Source organism: Mugil cephalus, chromosome 8 (genome assembly GCF_022458985.1).
Source record: "Mugil cephalus isolate CIBA_MC_2020 chromosome 8, CIBA_Mcephalus_1.1, whole genome shotgun sequence".
NCBI classification, from domain to species: domain Eukaryota; kingdom Metazoa; phylum Chordata; class Actinopteri; order Mugiliformes; family Mugilidae; genus Mugil; species Mugil cephalus.
This window is the reverse complement of record NC_061777.1, coordinates 26524003-26545175: the sequence shown is the minus strand read 5'-3', so window position 1 is coordinate 26545175 and position 21173 is coordinate 26524003. Positions and strand designations below refer to the sequence as shown.

Below are 21173 nucleotides of genomic sequence, written 5' to 3'. Positions count from 1 at the left end.
CGAAAAATGAAGGCAGCTTTGCCGAAGCTTCAATTTTTCAAAAAGCTTCAAAAAAAAAAAAAAAAAAAAGGAAATCCAACCACGGCATGCAGCAGCCACATTCCATCATCTGTCCTCCCTATCTGCAGCACCCTCCTTAAATGTACAAATGTACACAACAGAAACAACATTAACTCTTTCTGCAAATACTGCTTGACACGGTAAGCTCTGCCCTCCATCCCACGGCCTGCACCACTGTGGAGCCTGGTACCGAACATTAAGTCACGGTGTATTCGAGGCAGAGGCAGTCTTTGTGAACCAGATCCTTGATATACAGGCATAGTTGTGGGAGTGGAGAGTTGTGAGGAGTGGCAGACCTTTTTGCTGGCAGTGATTAATGCAAACGGAGACATTAACTGCTATGGGAAGAGGACACTGCACTAAATTTATTTCTTGATTATTCATTCCCTGTTCTCCTTGGAGAACAGCACCATGACACAAACTTGCTGTGCTGTGAAATGTTACATAATATAAGAAAACCTAAATGTGCTATAGATCAGAGCCAGTGACAGTGCAAGACAAGTATTGTAGTGGAATGTTTATTTCAATTTCAAGCAACTCAGTCAGTTTCTGCAACTTTATAAAGTATTGTGTGTAAAAATACATAAATAGAATTTTATTTCTCTTACATCAGCCGTCTGACCCGTATGACTTTGTTAGAAGAATCTAAATGCATATGAGACTGTGACCAAAACCAGCAGGAACATTTCCCACAAAAGTGGTTACTTTTGATTCTCTAAGTATATTTTGCTTTACTCGGGCTTTACTTGGTGTATTTTTACACTGTGGCACTTGCGCTTAAAGTCCTGTCAGTTATTTTATAGACATCTCCCGCTTAAACACTGTATAGGGCGCACAAAAAAAAACAATGAAGGAGTTTCTATATGCATTCTTGTGGTATGCCTTTTTAGTTTGTTTACTCAACAGAGGTCAAGTGATGGACTGACCATAGCATTCCTTTGTCTACCTAGGTGTGGTTCACTTCTCACGATTCAGTTAATGCGTTTTGTAATGGGAGACAGCGGCTCATTGTTCTCAGAATGAGACACAAAATGTTAGGAGTTCAAGGAGTCACTGCCGTCACACTTTACAATGCCAGAAAATAATCTTGTTCTCATACACCACATTTAAATGTTTTATTTTTAATTTTTTCAAAGACACTCAGACCTCCTGTCTCCAGGCTTCAGAGGAGAGGTGTGCGACGGATGATGCATTTCCAGCCCACAGTTAACTTCACCCATTTAAGCAGCAAGAGCAAGATGTACTCCAACGTTGTGATGCTGGATCATATGAAAATCTATCTGTATGTCTGCCACAAGTAAGTTTGTTGCAGCCCATTTACTTGCATCACATGAATCTAATACCTCTTTTGAGACCCTGAAACCAAGAGTCAACTTCATAGCCAAATGAAAATTGGAAAGATAGCAATAGATCTTCAGTGTTAATGGTTTTTAAATGTTTTTGTTTATTTGCTTGTTGATTGTAGCTCCACCTTTGAATACAGTTTAGAAACATCCCCAAAAACTGGCAGGACCTTGGCCGGAGGTCACCGAAGAAATGCTGGGGGTGTGGGGGGGGGGGACCTATGACGCCACACGTGTATTGTATTCTGTGCAAATAGCATGCTAGAAGGTTGACACATCCACTTTGGTGTATTGTTTTCTATGCTGCTCTACATCCTAACGGTGGCAAAAAAAAAAATGTCAGTAAACTCCTTTTCACAGGAAAGTCAGCGTGCTGCCAAACCCTCTAATTTTACCATAAACAAAAACATTTCCTATGTATCGCCCCTATTTCCCCCGATTGTACCTATCCTGTTTATGAGAAGTAGAAAGTCTCTGGAGGAAAATTAATGCTATCCCCTTGCTTTGTTGTTTTATTTCATTGCGCATGTGCACAATAAATGAATACAAAGAGCATGCCATCAAACTATTAGCAAAATTATTTTCCCTTTTTATGTTGACCCCTTCTGGATAATATAAACACAAGGAAAGTGCAAACATAAGTCATTTTGATATTTTTTAAATTGGACTGCATGATCACACAGGTCATATCAACAGACGCAAAGCCTTGAAGCTTGCATGTCTAAACTATAAGCAGATACTGTTGTCCACACCCTAGCCCCAGTTTTTTTTTTTCCTCCAAAGAGACTGGACTTTTTAAAGTCAGCCTATTCCCGTAAAACATTTACCGAGTTGTTTCAACAATGACTAATTACTGCTAAATGTAAATATCTAAGCCCGGATGGATGAAAAGGAAATCCTTCTGAAGTGGAAAGAAAAGTGTGGTACATAAACCCCGGAGTACACAGCGTTTCGAGCATTTCCTTAGTGCAATCAAGTGGCTGGACAACAAAATGACATCAGAGCAGAGTGTAAAAAAAGGAAACAAACGGTAAAAACAAAACCATATCCACCAACTGGAAGCACTTTGAGAGCATGCAACAAAAAAACAAAAACAAAACAAAACAGAAAAACAATGGGTTTAAAATGATTTTTTAAATTAATGTAAACAGGAATTAATCACTTTTATTGGGAGAATATTTCCATTCTTCTGTGGGACAGGTTCTATGTTACAACATTAAAATAACCTGTGTTTCAGCTGCAGTTTTCGCCAAGAGAAGAACTGTTAGACTGGTCTTCAGCCACTGGCAGTTTCACTGTGTGTTCACACATGGTTCAAGTGTCAGCAACTATAGCAAACTAGCTTTCACGTATGCAACAGAAGCAAGAATTCAGATCACCAGCAGACAGGAAAGGAGAAACTCTGACCCGTCACTTGGCCTCTGCAGGTCACTGTCTGACTGAGGCATGCGCGAGAAAGCTGTTAAAACACTTTGTTTGGAGGAAGGGAGTCACATGAGCGAAGCTTCGTATACAATCGAGAGCTGTAAATTGTCCCTGACGTGATGTGGTCCTGGTTATCCATTGACAGGCGAACCTTGGTGCTGATGCATCATGCCGTGGCCACAGAGCAGTCCTGTGACAGCTTGAGGAATCTATGCACAAGAGTAAGAGGCTCGGATGATCCGAGTGACAAACAAATCTATTCACAGGCTGTATGAGCTCCAATGCAGATCTTACTGGAGGCTGCCATTTCTGGGATCTAAATGGCATCACAGTTTTTAAATGCTACACGTTTACTGTGTTTTAACAGTTGCTTTGTGAGCAACTAAACAAAACACAATTGTTTGTCCTTTCCATCTGCTGATGGTGTGTTTTTCAAAAGCACAAATACAGTCACACTTAAACAGGTGATAAAGTGGCCTTCGAGATCTCCTTTAATTTAATACAAATTCAACAGGTGTTTATCTACTTTATTAACCCGTAGGCTCATCGTGCAAAATTTAATGCTAAGTATACAATCAGCTGACAGTGTTGTGCTGATCTGAAATATGCCCATGAAATGTAAACATGTTACGGCTGAATTGTGCTGCTGCCAAACAAACAAACAGCACATTAGCTAGTTCACTGACTGCATTGGAACCGTTTACTAAGTTAGTTTACTGCTATAAATAGAGCTCGTCAGTGCTGAAAGACTGAAAACAGTAGTCTCTCTGTCCCAGCAGTGATTTCCCTGGTGTTTGAACAGCAGGAGAGTCCGGGGACCTGAACTCAGGCTAATTAGCTAATTCATCAGCCCCAAGGGGAATGACATGTGATTAAATCCAGCCAACAACCGTCACTTTTCTATGTAGCATCAGTTGTCTTGACTTTCTCTACACCCTTAGCAGTTTCTCACATTATGTATGCATTATGCATTATGTATAAACTCAGGGAACATCCATTCTGGTGAATTATATGGTAAACTGTAAACACAAAAACAGACAGTCTCAGGCCTGAGTTCAGCAAAACAAACCATAGGCTTACAAGGACAAGCACAAGAATACTGCACCCAACATCACATTTAAATCAGACTACTTTATTATTATTTATTAGTATTAAATTGGTATTTCTATTTAATTGTACATGATATAGTCAAATATGTAATTTTCTACCCCACTTTTTTTGAAAACCACATTTTGCAGATTATAAAATAAAACTTCGCCGTAACTTGTGTGCAATGACAATTAAGGTTATCTTCTCCTTCTACACTATGCTCTCAAATACATTCAAATATTAAATAACACACAAGTTAGTTAAATGAGCTGCATTTCTAAATTTGCTTCACACAAAGAGTGAGCACATACAATAATGTACCACACATAAGTATCTCTACATTAAGTTCTAAATACGTTTGTTAATGCACATGACATTTACCTGTTGTGGAGTTTAAGTTAAGTACAATTTAAATTGGATATTTCTGCAATTCATATTTTATTTATTTATTCTTTTTTTTTTTCCAGTCGGTGATTACAAATGATAGGCGCTTCACTGACAAGTTATCGATCAAGGAGAGCCCTCTGGTGCTGAAATACTCACACAACAGAGGAAGGAATTTTCAGTTTTCTTACAGGTCATTTGTACAGCGTTTAACTACAGCTGTTGTGTTATTTGAGAAACACTCAATCAAGACACTCTACTTATACAGAAGAATCGAAAAACATAAGAAATGGCAATTATTTTATTTTTAACTTAAAACTGGGTCCCTCCTCAATTTTATAACAGTCTGTCGTCATTGCTCTGCTGTTGCTATAGTTACCTACTAACAAACTACCGGCAAGAGGTCGAGAGGGAAATTTTTGGTCTTGCCTGCTACTACAAATGTAACGTTCGGTTTCTATGGGAGATTCCAAAACTGAGTCATTCGGTAATAGGCTACAAATAAACATGTCGCGAAGAAACACGCGGCCCGTTTTCCCATGGTAAGTGACATTTAATTAACTGTGAATGTTCTCGGTCATCCAGGTCATGATATATCAAAATCCATTAAAGAAAGACATCTAAACTTGTAGGGTTTCTTCTTCGATTGTTTTTGGGTATGACACGTAACGTATTTTGGGCCCACCTTATTATTAAGCTCTATTTTTTCTTCAAAGAACTAGAAAAAAGAAAAAAAAATACTACACGTCTGCTTTCCATATTAGTGCCTTCGGGGACTTCGGGGAGTTATTTAATAAGCAGACTGGTACCTGGCACTCGTTATGAATAAGTCCCCGTTTCAGAGTTGCTTGTTAATGGCGGAAAGTAAATAGGACATATTTTAGTTTGTTACTCCTGCAGTCGAATATCGTAGTATTCTGTCAACTCCACAAATGTATCTTACAATTAAAGTTGTAGGTAGTTTAGGGAATAACATTTTACGTCCAAAACAAATGATAAATCATTATTGATGAAGCAATAAATATGATAAATTACCATTATACATCAAGTAAGGAGAGTTAGCTGAGCCCTAACCTGCATGTTGAAAGTGTTGTGTGTCTATTGATTGATCAGTAGTCTAGTCCAGACTACTTTTAATACTTTACACTTGCTATTAATCTTAAAATATTGAAACTTGGACTTAGAAGTTTTTTTTTTTTTTTTTTTACTACTAGTACCTCCACTATCAATATGTGTATAAGTATTAGCTTAAGATAAGACAATCCTTTATTTATCCCAGTGGGGAAAATACCCAGTCAAATGTTGTGGACAGTAAGTACACATGCACATTAAAAGTAAACATTCCTCAGAGCTGTGTTATAGTACTTGGTGGTGCTGATCCCCACTAAATGAGCATTTTCTCATTTATACCTGAAAACATTTAGAGCTGCTTTGTATGATCCAGTCTGAGAATGAAGACAGATCAAGATGAGGGGAAGCAACGGAGTATGAGGAGGAAGAAAAGGCAGAGGCAGGAATAGATAAGACAAACATGTTACAGTATATCACTGAAGGCATGGAAAGACTGCTATTTAAAATGGTCAGAGCTGCTTTATTTATAACCTACAGGATGAGAACTCCTGTTGTGAGAGAGGAGATGCAGCTGGACCCCTTCTACTCCGTGAAGAATTTACAGACCTCTAAAATGAAATGAATGATAAATGATAATACAACTGTCACCAGCTTTTTGCTTATCAGAGCGAGAAAATCAGTTACTAGAGGAAGAACTGCTGGTATTGGGAGGTCCTTGGATTCACAGCAGACACATGTTAATCTATTAACATGTGTTTATAGATTAAATGCCACCAAGTAAAATTATCAAACAATATTCAATGTCTGAAATATGTTAAATCTTCTTCTACATCAATGCAAATAACACATAAAAAGCCAGCCTTATTTTTCAAAAGCTTCTCTCCAAAGAATGATATCATGAAGTCAGATCCAAACCAAATAATACCAATTACAGTGGGGGAAATAAGGATTTGATCCCCTGCTGAATTTGTAAGTTTGCCCACTTCCATAGAAATGATCAGACTCTGGTTTTTATGGTTGTTTACTGGTTATGGGTATAGACAGAATATCAGTCGAAAATGCATAAAAAACACACAATCTAAAAGTTATAAATTGTTATGTATTTTATTAAGGGAAATAAGTATTTGATCCCCAAGCACAACACAAGTCAGTACTTTGTAGAGAAACCTTTGTTGGCAAGCACAGCGATGAGACGTTTCTTGTAGTTGGTCACCAGGTTTGCACACAGCGCAGGAGGGATTTTGGCCCATTCATCTTTACAGACAGTCTCTAAATCCTTCAAGTTTCTTGGCTGCCTCTTGGAAACTCGGAGCTTCAGCTCCCTCCACAGGTTTTCGATCGGGTTAAGGTCTGGAGACTGACTAGGCCACTCCATGACCTTAATATGCTTCTTCTTGAGCCACTCCTTTGTTGTCCTGGCAGTATGTACCCTGTGTACCCTGTACCCTTTGCTGAAAAACAGCCCCAAAACATGATGTTTCCACCTCCATGCTTAACCGTGGGTATGGTGTTCTTTGGGTCATACTCACGTTTTTTCATCCTCCAAACACGGCGGGTCGAGTTAATGCCAAATAGCTCAACTTTGGTTTCGTCAGACCACAGCACTTTCTCCCAAGCCTTCTCTGAGTCATTTAGATGTTCACTGGCAAACTTAAGGCGGGCCTGTACATGTGCCTTCTTGAGCAGGGGGACCTTGCGGGCACTGCAAGAGTTCAATCCATAACGGCGCAGTGTGTTGCCAACTGTTTTCTTGGTGACGGAGGTCCCAACTGCTTCCAGATCATTAACAAGCTCCTGCCGTGTTGTTTTAGGCTGCTCCCTCACCTTTCTCATCATCATCCTCACTCCATGAGGCGAGATTTTGCGGGGAGCTCCAGACCGAGGACAGTTGATGGTCCTTTTATGGGTCTTCCACTTGCGAATAATGGCACCAATAGTTGTCACCTTCTCCCAAGCCTTTTGCTGATGGTTTTGTAACCTATACCAGCCTTGTGCAGGTCTACAATCTTGTCCCTGACATCTTTTGACAGCTCTTTGGTCTTGCCCATGGTGCTGTAGAAGTTGGAATGTAAGAAACTTCTTAGAGCAGGTGTGCTTTATATACATGACGAGTTAAGATCAGGAGTATTGGTAATTAGTTGACTGAGCACAGCTGTGTGCCACATGCGCACCAGACAATCTGTAGGAGCCTGAATTCTAAATGAATTGTTGGGGATCAAATACTTATTTCCCTTAATAACATACATAACAATTTATAACTTTTAGATTGTGTGTTTTTTATGCATTTTCGATTGATATTCTGTCTATACCCATAACCAGTAAACAACCGTAAAAACCAGAGTCTGATCATTTCTATGGAAGTGGGCAAACTTACAAATTCAGCAGGGGATCAAATACTTATTTCCCCCACTGTACATCACAAGACTCTGGCGTCTATTTGAAACAACAGGATGAGCTTATAAACCACAGGAGCCTCAGTTATTATCAGGGCCTTGACTGCAAATTGTCTTATCAGCTCCTTTCACTCAAGAGACATTATGTAGTGGCTAATCTCAAACTGAAGACAGGCAGCGTGTCCAACTGGCAGAACATTGATCTTATAAAAATACCCAAGAGAGCAGATAGCATGTTGAGGCAGAGATACACATCCTGAAAAACAGCAAATTCTAGTCATACTAAAACTGAAAGTTAAGTATTTTGAACAGAAAAACAAACCAACTGAGTGCTCTTTGTTTGCAGGTTCAACATTACATCTGTTTCTCATGTTGAATTGTAGTAATTGGTGATACACAATATGGGAGAATGTTTTTCCATCTTTAACATGGAAACACACCATTTCTAGAAAGACTATTTGTGTTGTTCAGCAGAAACTACAGTTCTCTTATTACACGCCCTGCTACTTCGTGTCTGGTTTAGACTCCCAAAAGTTATATCTCTACATGTTATTTATTGTGTAGTGCGTCTTTTTTTAATTTGATGTTTATTCCTATCATTTAGCCTATTGTACTCATACCGTTACACTTCATTTCACATATCTGACAATACCTTATGATGGTAGTAAATTTCCTATGTTTTTGTATATCCTCAGGTACAAAGAGAGGTTACAAACAAAGTATCTTAAAAACCCAACAAGCAAACAGTCCTTCGTCAGCAGTTCTTGGCATTTTGGAAACACGAGCCCCAGTGACTGCTCATCAGCTTTTCTTGGGGCCCAGGGAGGAGTCTCACCAGGTATTTTCGAGGACCCTTCACATCAAAACTCTCACCATAAGCCTAAAAAGAGCATTTCTAAAGAGCAAGCCTGCTTCTCAAAGCAAATGATCCAGAAGCAGGTTCGCAGGGATTATGTGGCTTCATTGGAGGAGAAACTCAAAAAGCATCCTCTAGCCATGTACCCACACTACAAAGATCACATGACCCCAGAGGTAAGCTGTTCTGAGACAGGACAACATGTCTCATTCTAACTTCATAGAAACAGAATACATTAACAATGATAGTTCCTCTCCAGTTATTTGACCAGGTGGTATCCATTCTGGACCCAGATATGTGCGTGAACAACATGTCTGAACTTCCTGCAACTACAGGGGACCATTCAGAGAAGGAAGATGAGGAAGACTGTTGAAAGCTGAGCAAAGTACATGGTCCAAAACATGAAATCTAACAATAAAATGCATGTACACTCTCAGTTCCATTTGTAGTATTTACATATACAGTATGTACATATAATCTGAAATACTTGGTAAGATTATTCAATTAAAAATGGAAAATAAAGGAATAAATCAACAATTGTTTCTATAATAAGTCTTACCATTATTAATCAATCATCTTACAGCAGCCCTGACCACCAAAATCAAAGTCTCAGAAACCCTTACATTACAAATGAAAAGAATTGATATCAAAAACGGCCTGGCTGTCCCAGTAAACACCCATGAGAACATGAAGTCAGTTGCCTGACTTTTCGGGAAGTGATTTGTCCAGTAAGGGCAAGTCTGATCCTGTGAGAAAGCTGAGAAAATAACATGAATGCTATTGTTGTGTCAGTTACACAAAAATAATATAGGGTTAAGAGGATGATACAAGAGAATTATGTGGCCTTTTGCAGGATGAAGAGATATTCTGAAAGCTTGTCACCAACTTTCCCCAGAACAGCTTCGAGGGTCAAGGATGAATTCCTCTCACGGCCACAGGCACAATGAACAGTTACGTTTAATTGTCCAGATCAAAAGAAGGCACATGAACAGTAAAAGTCACAAAAGTATTAAGACCTCAAATATTAGCAGGCCACATGTCTTAAGAGTTGGAAATCCACATGAGATAAGGAATCCCATCTAGCACACAATCTTAAACAAAGTATCAAAACAAGTATAGAGGAGACAAGGATAATTAACTTCAATCTGTAAGCAGAGGAGGGCAGATGCTTTACAGTTGACAGAGTGCCTCAAATTAGTTTGTGTCTCCACTTTAAAGTGTCTTACTGCCAACTATGTATTCCCACTTATTATATTTGTATCAAGCTTTTTGTACTGTGTATAAAGTAGGGTATGACTGAAGTTTGTGCTTAAATGCCCAAAAGCATGATATTTCTATTTCTTGAATGAATATTCTGTGTATCAGCGTTCATAACTAATGACACACTTAAAACACACAAAACTGCACATTTTATTAAAACATTATTTAAACAATAGACATTAAAAATATACCTGATATTAATTTAATTATATATAAACTTTTTTTGTCATGGACTGTGATCTGTTAGTGAAGAGCTTTCTGTAAGACAGAAGAGGTGCAGTCATTAAATTCATTTTTCCTGTATTACATCACATAGATTGGTGTAAATCAATATTTATTTGTTTTATCTTAACTGATATTGCTAAGCCCTGCTGAAAGACATGTGTAACAAAGAAAAACCCATGAATGACTCACTGTGACTTTCATGTCAAGTGATTCTTCACATCACGAGTTAAGCAACTGTTTACTGACTTATCGGGTCATTCAATTTGTTAACAGTCTCCCTTATGATCAACAACTCTCTCGATCACACTGTGCCAAACACACTGTGTGTATACTGGAAGTATACCGTTATGTTTTAACAACTTACAGAGAGTTCTGATACGAGGAACTAGCCTCAGGACTGTGTGTGTCCCTCTTAGCTGGCTGGGTCAGAGGTCAGGAGAGAGTGGACGGGGGACCTGCGCCCCAGTGAGAAAAGCTGTTGTGAGGAATTATACTTCACTGGACTCCAGATAGCATGACCTACAAAAGTAAGAGGGTCCGTTATAAAAGTAGATGCATACATCTTGTTTATTTTATGTATGTAAGGCTGCAGGTATTAATCAGCCGTATAGATATCTTGTTGGATTTCATGAAAATGACAGAAAAGTAATTCAACTCACTCTCACTGGAGGACTTGTTGATCACTGTCGCGCTTGTCTCAGCTGTCTTGTGGGAATGCGGCTCACTGTACAGAATGTATGGACAGATACAGATATATCACATCACTATACATATCCTGGAGCATGTTGTGCTGCCTGGCATGTTCTATCTGCAGTAACAGGTCACATGAGCATATAGTATGAATATGCTAAACCCCCAACATGTGTTTTGCTCAGCATATGCAAAATGTCATTTAGGTTTGATCCTGATCCCTACCTGCTACAGATCTCTGGCCACAGTCTGGAGACAGACATTACTTCTTCAGCCTTCTCAGAACTGCTTTAGGCATAAAAGATTATGAGTGAGGCATTATAAGAACATATGTAACATAACATGATACCAAGGCAGAAAATTTGGTGTTTGACAGCAATACAAGACCATTTGCTTGTCTGCTAAAATAGAAGCCTAGAAACAACAATGTACGGTCAATGAAACCACTCGTATATGGATTCTCACTCCACTCCCATTCCAGTGACTTCTCACTCATTTAGTAGCATCACATGATTTTCAGATATGACCTAAGCTAGCCTAAGAACAAAGCTAATCCTTATAGTATGTGGGAATGGGGCCAGACGTACTGTGTGGTTGTGTGCTCTCTCTCCGGTGCAGACCTCCTTCCGTGGAAGCTTCTGCCAGAGGCAGAACCGTTGTTAACGGTGTGTGGGCTGAGATTCTCCGAAATCACTCCTTGCAGTTCTCTGACGAGAGACCTGAGCTTGCGGGCCGGGCTTTTCTGCTGCCTGTTTGACTTCAGCACAATAAGAGAGAAGATAATGTACATGGTCCAGTGATACTAAAATAAAACTGAGAAGGTTTGACATTTGAGCAGTGAAAATAAGGAATATGGGACAATCTCACATCATCAGTTTTTGTAAATATTAGCAACAACATTTGTCAGGGTCAAATCAATAAAAACACAAGATATTCTCAATAGTATAACACTGTAATAAAGTTTGGTTCATAAAAACAAACCAGGCTTCAATGCTACACAGTCTGCTGTCTCTCCTTGCCATTGGAATACAATTGAGCGTGTTTGGTTTAAAGGGCGAGCAGATGTGTTGAATGTGTGTCTCTGCAGCCAAATCAAAATGATTCACACGTGCGCTTGGAACCAAGAGATAGACGAATTACAGGGAGTTTCTCACAGTACCTTGATCTGGGTGTTGCAGGCATGCTGGGGGGAGGATGGGTTGGTGTGTGTTGATGGGGCCACGGAGTAGAGATCAGGCGGGTTTATAGCTGTGCACAAGTTTTGACCCTGGAGCTCCTGCAATAAAATGGCTATGTCTCAAGATGCACTTATGTACACCAATCAGGCATAACATTATGATCACCTTCCTAATATTGTGTAGGCATCCCTTGTGCCTCCACTGTTTTATGGGTTGAAGGGAGGGGCCTCTGTGGATCATCCCACAGATACTTGGTCAGTTTGGGATCTAGTGAATTTGGAGGCCAGGTCAACACCTTGTGCAAACTCACGTTTGAGTTGTTCCTAAACTAAACTGTTTGTGTGTGTTCTCCATCAGGCTGCATCCTGCTGGGGATGGCTGCTGCCATCAAGGAGTGTCATTGCTATGGGGTGGGGGTGTCTGGTCTGGTGTAGGTGGGTGGTACATGTCTAAGTAACATCCACATGAATACCAGGTCCAAACGTTTCCCAGCAGAACACTGAATTGTCACAAGATGGTCAATGTTATTTACTTCTCGTGTCAGTGGTCAAAACGTTATGCTCGATCGGTGTATGTTCAACTCTTAAAAATGCAAGTTAGAAAGAAAAGTGTAACAAAGTTTCTGTTGCTGAACTGGATTTCATTTCGTCTTTTTACCTTCATCTCAGACATAGACAAATAATTACTATGACATAGCTTTTTGTCTCATCTGTCATGGGTCAGCTTTAAAAACAGTAAATTGCTCTTCTACATTGATATCCAGCTTTTTCTTCAGTCTGAAATAGTCTCCACAGTCTTTAAGGTAGCGCTGAACAGAACAGAGCAGTATACTGAAAAACCCACAAATGACTCAAAGCAGGTGATTCTTGTTAGCTGCCTGGAATTTTCATGTCAAGTGTGACCTACTGGGATGGTACGAGGTCTGTTATCTGATTCATTTTTTTGCAACTACAAGTTATGCAACTCTTTACTTGACTAATCCTGAGCTGTAATCAATAAAATATGAATTATTTGAATGATTTAATTTGTTAATAAGCTCCCTGACAAAGCTGGAACTCTTGCAAAAAGTGGCTCAAGAAGCACAGAAGCACGTTTAAAAATGCAGATAATATCATGTCCTTAAATGAAATATATAGTAAATAGTACTTATACACGGACAAATTGTGCAAAGAATGGTGACGCCGTATTCCCTCTGTCCAACTTGTATGCAGTTCTACCTTCAAGTCCAGTGCGTGTTGAAGTTTCAGACGGAAAAACTCTTGCTCTTGTAGTTGTGTGAAATCCTGACAGTTTGCAAAGCTCTCTGACATCTTTGGGAAGATACAGAAGACAGTCAGAGACAGAACAGAACTGATAAGGTTCTTTTTTTTTTTTTTACCTTACATTAGGTAAAGTGGTGAAAAGTGGCACAATTAAAGTAAACCTTTCTGCAGACTATTATAAGAGCATTGTTATTAAAGTATATTTAGTTTGGAGGGTATTTATCAGAATAAGTACAGTTTAGAGATAAAGGTAGATGAGGAGAGAGGGAAAGAGAGAGAGAGAAACAGAGGGGACTGGCATTAAACAAATGTTGGCAATGGCCAGCATCTTTACCTCATATACCTTTGAAAATAAAACATATTCTACAGAAAACATATATAATAATGGTTCCTCATAATTAAAACTGTTGTGCGCCATCTGAATGGCAGATACCCTTCTGTGTTGGACTAAAAAGACTAAAAACTGAAATAATGTGCCAATGAGCGCCACCTTGTGAAGTATCGCCTCCAACTCGCTGATGCGGCCCCTTAACTGTTTGTCATTGGAGCAAAGGGCCTCCAACTCATTGATAAGCTGTCTCTTCTCCTCTTTGACAAACGTAAGCTCCCGGAGTTGACGCTGGGCCTCCATGTGCTGGTAGCGCTTCTCCTGGACAAAAAGTATAAAGATGTGGAGAAAATGATGATGTTGGTAAAAACTAAAAGAATTTTCGACATTTCTGCATAAAAATGACTAAAACTTCAGTGGATTTTTACACGCGTCCTCAGAGTAGACAAAGAGAACACATGAATACATGAAACAGAAATATTATACTGGATTCACTCAATGAAAGTGACACAGTGAGAGAGAGAGGCATTTAGCTGCTTAGAAGTGCCTTTGTGACCTCACAGACTATTATGCATCTTTTGGAGGGATCTTTGTTTGTCAACCACTCTTGTGGGGGGTAACAGTCGTCTTAAATCTCCTCCATTCGTTCACAAACTGAGTGTGGATTTGTGTGGTTACAAACTCTTAAGCAACTCTCGTTTTGAGCTCCCCAGGAAGCTCTTGTGTTTGTGCCATCATACACTACCACAACCATGTGTTGTGAAGTTGAACTGTGACAAATCACTACTATAACAAAACAGGGCTCTGTACAAATCCGATATTTCTGTTTCATCTGTTTGACTGCATTCTTATTGAGTGCGTTTACATGCTAATTATTGCTATCATTATTGTTATCATTATTATCATTATTACTGTCTTCTGTTAAGACTTGTGTGAAAATCTGCTGAGATTTTGAGTTAATTTTAAGCAGAAATGTTTTAATGTATGAAGGATGCTAATAATACTTAAGTGGCACTGAATATCAAAAATCACACCTTTCTTATCTGAAAGCACCTGAACTGAAACTCCCATTAGGTGAGAACAATGGTCTGTCATTAATCCAAAACATTTACACAATCTAAGAAACGTTAACATGTTTGATGTATTTAGAAAAAAGAATATAAGAAAGCTTAAGTCTGTCTTTTTCACCTGGTGCAGCTTGTCCATGTTCTCCTTCAGATATTGGATTGTGCCTTGCAGAGAGTCAACCTGATCTCTTTTAGCAGTGATCTCCTTCTGCATGTCCAAGGCTACATGGAGACCTGAGGTACAATTTAACCCATAAGACATATATATGGTAAGGAGGTGATGAGGTGAGAAGGGACATCATGGACATAATCTACCAAGAGCATAAATCACAGGGCTAATTTTGGATATACTTTCAACAATGTAAAACATCAAGGATGTGTGTTTATGAGTACACAGATCATCTCTCTCAGACTGGAGAGAAGCAGAGGAGGACATAAAATAATGATTTCATTTTACTTCACTAATGCATTTCTGTCCTTGGGACAGCAGATTGTTGTCTGTGTTTCTCAGTTTAATTAATATAAAAGTAATTTACAGTTATCTGTACATATGATCACACATTGGATGTAAATCACTGAGACTATCTTTCTTTGTGAGGCCTAAAGGCTTAAAAACTTAATTAAGTCTCAGTTAAAATGAAACAGGGATCAAACCATGTCCATCTGCTCCCACAAGGGTCTTCAGGGTGCTCCTCATCTGATCTAGCTCATCATGGGCGTTCCTTAGCTGACTCTGGAGCTTCAGCACCACACCCTCATGCTCCTCATTCTTACAGCTGTGGACCTGTTGTAACTCCTTGTGCTCATCTGAAATTGAGCCCACACAAACACATGTGTAATAACCATGGAAAGTAATACACGTTGACACATAAGCAAACATATTCAAGCACAGAAAGGCTTGGTTGACAGTGTAAACATACCAAACATGGTTCTTTGCTTTCTTAGCACAGCAGGACAAGAAGATCATTGGACCTGACAAAAAACTGTGAGAGCTGAACGCTTTGTAGAAGCTACACTGGGAACTGTAATTCCTGGTGAATGGAAGGACTGGCCACAGCAGTCTGCTGGTCAAGGGTATCAAAAGTCCCAAAGATGGTTTTCTGACTTAAAATATAGTCCAAATTCATATATTAAAGGGACAGCATTATGTTGCTGTTAATGTATTACTCCTATCTGTATGGCTGTCTTATCAACTGATTTCAACTTCAAACCAGTAATCATCAAAACAGAAAAACAACACATCATGCCAGTCAATAATAGAGAGGTTGTTTCTAGTCAGCCAGCCAGAGTTCTTCATTCCTGGTAATTAAACACACATTTAATACCTATGAGGTTATTTTCCCAAGAAAAAAATGTTGCAAAGTAAACAACATTCACTTTGTCTTCCAAAGATGTGAGTGTGGCCCAAACTTCACTTCATGATATATAGGCTTATTTCTGGTGAGTCAACTTACTAGTAAGGGTTAGTAACTGCATGCGCAGCAGCTCTAGCTGTGCAGTGAGCTGCCTTTTCTCTAGGGCGTCTTCTCGGACACGCTGACTCTTCTCAGTCAAAGAGGCCTGTAGCTGTCGCCTCTCATGCTTCACAACAGCCAGGTCTGACTTATGCTGGTCTATTTCAGCCTGATCAGAAAACAGCAGAGAGAAAAAGAGGCAGGAGTAAGCAGTGGTGTAGAATAGCACGCACAGAAATCAATGGGAAGAAAATGATGTTATCATATTTTTTGCTCCTGACCCTGAGCTGCTGAATCTCTAGCTTGTGTTGGTTGAGCTGGTTGCTGAGGAGGCTATTTTCCTGGTGAAGACTGTCGATGGTGTGTCTGTGCTGAACCGTTATCTGGACGCTGCTCTCTGTTTCCATCCTCAGAACATCTATTGTCTTCTCTCTGTCATTCAGCTTCAGTTTCAGTTCCTCTTGTTCAGCCTGCAGGGTCTTGCACTGACTTTGAGTCTCCTCCAACTTGGTAAGATGCTGATAAAACAGAACAATTTTGCTTTAACTGAATACACCAAAGTGGACAAGTGTAGATCAAACCTTAAAAACGATATAAAGAGTATGTGTTTAATCACTATTTTATGAAAATATCTCTAGAAATGCAATCCCACAGACTTTCTAGGGGTGTACCACCTCCAGGGCTTCTTGCTGTCTGAACCGAAGTTCCTCATTTTTTTCCTGAAGGAGTTCCTGGGATTGCCTCCCCTCTTGAACCTTCAGCTCCAGCAGGGCCTGCAGGCAGGTTTTATCCTCCTCAGCTTTGTTTAGCTGCTCCCTGGCCACCTCCAGCTGTCCTCTAAGGACTGTTACCTCCTCATGGACCTCACACTGCTGCAGCTCATAGCACCTCTGAATGTAGCAGGAGGCAAAAAATGGGCAAAATAATAATCCTCTGGCAGCATGAAGAAATACAATCATGGTGTTGGGAGAGAATCTGGTTTCATATTTCATCTTGTGTTATTCTTGGATTGGACAAGCCGGTCTGAAGAGTAACACCTGGATTTACACACTCACATGAGAATAAAGTTAGTAAAATAGTAAAAACACGGGCAAAATGAACAGCTGCCTTGCTTTTACGCTGAAGAGATTAACTTGAATGACCAGCAGATAAAGAGACCTACTGCCTGAGTGCAATATGCCTTTTTATCTGTAGAGAAAATGTGTAACTAGAAACAAAACAACAATATATGTCAACATGGCCCCTGTACCTAACCCACACCACTGTAGTAAGGTTAGCGGGGTTTTTTTATTTTTATTTCTTCGCTGACACGAATCAGTATTTGCGAACTCCAACGGGCAGTATCAGTAAATATGATATAATGTTAATATAAATTTAGAATTTCCTTAGTAATGTAGCTTCACAGAAAAGATCAACCAAACCTTAACATGTCACATGTTTGACCTGCCACTAAAAACCTAACAACACGTCAGGCAATGCTTTGTCAAAAAGCAATGTCGCTTTCTGGAAGACATGTCTGTCATTTACTTTTCTCATCCAAAAATATCACAAAATTGGTGTCCTGTGATGCAGACATCCCTTCTCAAGATAAAAGATGGCTGTTATAGGCTGAAGTCGTTATAGGTTGAATGCTGGCATAACATAATACATACTACACTCTTATCAATCTACATCTGAGTATAGCAGTCCTCTTTTATAGCTCCCACCTTCGCCTCTTAATACTTCATCTTCTGCTTTTTTAACACATTGATACAATAAACTATTTGCAGACTATGGGTATCATACTATCGGACATAAATTTTGTGGTTGCCTGTTAGTAGTTTACTGCAATGCAAAGTGCAGAGTGCTTTATAATCATTTTTTTGCTATGTATGCTATATTTTCAGACCATTGAGGCATTTATTCTATTTGTAAGTACAATGATATGTATCAGATAGCATATGTAAGCTGAAGAAATTAAAATATCATGGTATTAATGTCAGTTTAATTAGCGGTGTCTTTTGCAGTAAAAGAAATGATGATACTGAGATAATTTCAGCACTTCTGCTTTTTTAACACATTAATATAATAAAGTATTTGCAGACTTTGGGTATCATACTATCAGGCACAACACTGTGGTTGCCCGTTAGTGATTTACTGCAGTACCTTAAGTTGTTCAAGCTGGGTCTGAAGCTCCTTTGTCTGGTGTAATGCTCCATCTTTCTCTCTTTGGGTGTTAAACAGATGAGTCTGAACCTCAATTAGTTGCTGCTCCAGGCAACACATCTACAACATAAAAAGAAAAAAAAAAACACAAACAAATTGATCACTCTTACTGCTCCACGTCCATATCTGTTTAACAGCGGCACAGTTAATGTTATGTTAATGTAGAAACACTTGTATTTGATTAATCCACGAGACAATTTGGTCTATTGACCTTCACGTCTAATGAAGTGGTTACATGTGACTGACTCAAAGTAACATTTATGAGCATGAGTACATTATGGCAGGTAACATTATTGTACATTCATCTTCACCTTATCCTTGTGGCTGGGGAGAGTCCAGTCAAGTTCACTGATCTGACACCGGTGCAAAGACATCTGCTTCTCTGCAAGTCTGAACAGGAGAAATATAGTTTTAGTATATAAATATAGTCTGTCTGTGACATATTCACAATAGCAGCAGATCAAATTTGACACTTAAGCTGAATCCGCTGTCTTTTGAAGAGTCTAGTTTGTCGGTCAACATCGCCATCTCCTGGCCAAGACTTGTAATCAGGTCTACCACTCTGGGACAATGCAATGTGCAGAGCTTCATAACCATTTTGTAGACATGCTGTTACAAACATTCTGTTTGTAAGTGCAATGATATTTGTCAGATAGCATACATGAGCTGAAGTAATTGAAATATCATGATTTTATATGGAGGAGGTTGACACTGCTGTTATTAATATCAGTTTAATTAGTGGTGTCTGTTGCAGTTTGTTCATAAAAAAAACAACAATGATACACAAATAAGAACAGTACCAACTTTTAAGAGCTCCAAAGATTAAAACTCATTACATACGTTTCTTGTTCATTTAGTCCACTGAAGTCTTCACAACCAAGCTGTTTGTGTGACTGGTAGGAAAATGGTGAAGATAACATCATTCAGAATTTTAGGAATGGCACAGCCTAAACTATACAGAATATGATGGTTGACATGTTGTACTCACCAAAAACGGTTTTTCCTGTACTGTATCTGTGTCGTTGAGATCCTCATACACCTTAACAGCTGGAGATTGATGCATAGGTTTACTACAGATGTGTCCATATTGTTTCTCGTACAGTGTGTGGTACACCTCTCTTGGAGTCTGTTGGAGTGTTTCCACTTTACTGTTGAGTGCCAACGCTTCATCTTCTGTCTCTTGCAGACTCTGGCTTCCCAACCTTTTGATGTTCTGAAGCTCTTCCAACATACACGACATCTTTTCCATCTGATCAACATGTTTTTTCGAATCCTTGAGCCTACAGATAAAGAGGTCCGTGGGTCAAAGCAATGTAAACTATTTCTTTACAGGAGTAAAACTTTATCTGTGTGTTCACCTCAGCTCAGACAGCATGTCCTTCTCATTCTGGACTTTATGTAGCCTAGTCTGAAGGTTCATGATAGCTTTCTGTGGATTGGAAGTTTCCTGTTCAGGCTGAGAGAGAGAATTGCCATTGTCAGACACTCAAACAGTGTCAAATAATATAATGTTTATGACTGTAACAACAGTATGAACCTTGTTAAGCTTCAAGTCAGAAAGTTGCTGAAGATAGTCATCTACTGCATTTTCCAACATCTCATCTCCAGGAGAGGGGACGTCGCTTTGTGCCAGCTCCTGGTTTAAATTGTCGAGACCACAGACCAGAGGCATTGCCTGCTGGTGTGATGAAAGAATGTAGGGATCTCCTAGTGAATCATCTGCCAAAAGAGCAAAGGAAGTTTAAACACACTGAGTATGTTGTATTAAAAGGGCTGGTATACTCAAGTCTGTGCAAACGATAGGGTGAGCATACTTTCTACTACACATCTGTATAATTAATTCTGCCCTGAAATTTTGGAAGTTAGGTTAGCTTTAGCATTTGTGGAGGTTTTTCTGTGTTGGTATCATACTCATACATATACATACAAAGGGACTTGCACAACACATTTTCTCATCTGTCTGCCAACTGCTCCATAAATAAGATATAGGATTTCATTTCATGATTGTAGCCACCTTGTCCCAATGAGCGGTTGTTGTCATATGTGCAGCCAAACCTCTCCAAAACTTCTCTGGTTGCATTTTCCACTTCTTTTTGCAATCGCTCGGTTTCTTTGGTGCGTCTGTCAAGCTCATCGCTGTCAGGGAATAAAACTGTTAAACAACAAATTCAATTTGTGTAATAAACGTGTCAATGATATATTTTATAGTTATATTGAACCCTGGGGTCAATAACGTTACCTGAGCTCATCCAGTGTCAGACTGTTGAATCCCAGCTTAAGTGAGGTGTCATGTGTTTCTATAAAAGAAAGTAAAAATCTTTCGAGTGAACAGAAACTGCCAATCAACACCTAGCGGGCGAGCTAATATAGCATAGCATTTCCTCCACCTAAATGTTGGCTTACCAGCTGCTCCTGCTGTTGCCTGTTTTGTATCTTTCGGTTCAAAACGCAGAACCTGAGCGCCATTATTGACGGGAAAACCCAATGACATTTCTTATCACGTTGGTAACAAACCCCCCGGCGTAGGTATTTACAAACAATAACTAGCTAACTACAAATCGTGGCATCGCAGGCGTCAAACATAAAGTTCCATCACCATGGAAACAGCATCTGTAGGTAACTCAGCTAATACCTAGCTCGCGTTCATAATTCACCATAATTCAATTCAGTGGCAGTTAGAGAACCTTCCCAGACCGGTTAACCAATCCTTAACACGTCGTTAACTAAAAGTGGACAGTGAAGCAGTTGTAAAGAAAGTAAATTTTGCGACAACATTTTTGAAATAATCCGCCAACATCCGCTTTTTCCTTCTTCCGCTGATCCCGCTGATCATTGTGACGCAACGACTAACGCCATCGGCGCATCCGTTCCCGTGGTGCATCA

At 39.4% G+C, this 21173-nt stretch overlaps 2 protein-coding genes across 7 annotated transcripts; one reads left to right on the top strand and one right to left on the bottom strand.

Annotated features, from left to right (window-relative positions):
- Nucleotides 1–656: 656 nt before the first annotated feature.
- Nucleotides 657–10184, top strand: zgc:158260 (uncharacterized protein LOC571389 homolog). Its single transcript, XM_047592164.1, has 3 exons — nt 657–4843; nt 8461–8797; nt 8881–10184. Exons 1-3 carry the CDS (start codon nt 4761–4763, stop codon nt 8992–8994), a joined length of 534 nt encoding a protein of 177 aa, XP_047448120.1. The 5' UTR covers nt 657–4760; the 3' UTR covers nt 8995–10184.
- On the bottom strand, nt 10008–21132 carry LOC125012293 (coiled-coil domain-containing protein 158-like). 6 transcript variants are annotated; one of them, XM_047592158.1, is made up of 22 exons: nt 20694–21132; nt 20530–20587; nt 20305–20426; nt 19828–20009; nt 19649–19746; nt 19279–19570; nt 19131–19183; nt 18602–18680; nt 18231–18350; nt 16760–16975; nt 16367–16603; nt 16086–16254; nt 15286–15438; nt 14753–14865; nt 13727–13885; nt 13192–13284; nt 11956–12072; nt 11384–11553; nt 11022–11084; nt 10766–10830; nt 10471–10625; nt 10008–10139 (listed from the first exon to the last, which is right to left on the bottom strand). In XM_047592158.1, exons 1-21 carry the CDS (start codon nt 20779–20781, stop codon nt 10519–10521), a joined length of 2754 nt encoding a protein of 917 aa, XP_047448114.1. In that variant the 5' UTR covers nt 20782–21132; the 3' UTR covers nt 10008–10139; nt 10471–10518. The 6 variants fall into 6 exon arrangements, with proteins under 6 accessions (XP_047448114.1, XP_047448113.1, XP_047448115.1 ...); XM_047592157.1 differs by having other exon boundaries at nt 10008–10625; XM_047592159.1 differs by having other exon boundaries at nt 10008–10625; nt 11022–11081.
- Between the last annotated feature and the right edge of the window lie 41 nt (nt 21133–21173).

What these genes read in the sequence shown, in the direction of transcription:
- zgc:158260 (XM_047592164.1), top strand. Translation starts at nt 4,761, where the DNA reads ATGGGAGATTCCAAAACTGAGTCATTCGGTAATAGGCTACAAATAAAC. An exon ending in ACGCGGCCCGTTTTCCCATG is followed by an intron (nt 4,844 to 8,460) that starts GTAAGTGACATT and finishes GTATATCCTCAG; the next exon opens with GTACAAAGAGAGGTTACAAA. An exon ending in AAGATCACATGACCCCAGAG is followed by an intron (nt 8,798 to 8,880) that starts GTAAGCTGTTCT and finishes GTTCCTCTCCAG; the next exon opens with TTATTTGACCAGGTGGTATC.
- LOC125012293 (XM_047592157.1), bottom strand. Translation starts at nt 20,781, where the DNA reads ATGTCATTGGGTTTTCCCGTCAATAATGGCGCTCAGGTTCTGCGTTTT. An exon ending in AGAGAGCACACAACCACACA is followed by an intron (nt 11,085 to 11,383) that starts GTACGTCTGGCC and finishes TTATGCCTAAAG; the next exon opens with CAGTTCTGAGAAGGCTGAAG. An exon ending in TGGCCAGAGATCTGTAGCAG is followed by an intron (nt 10,831 to 11,021) that starts GTAGGGATCAGG and finishes CATTCTGTACAG; the next exon opens with TGAGCCGCATTCCCACAAGA.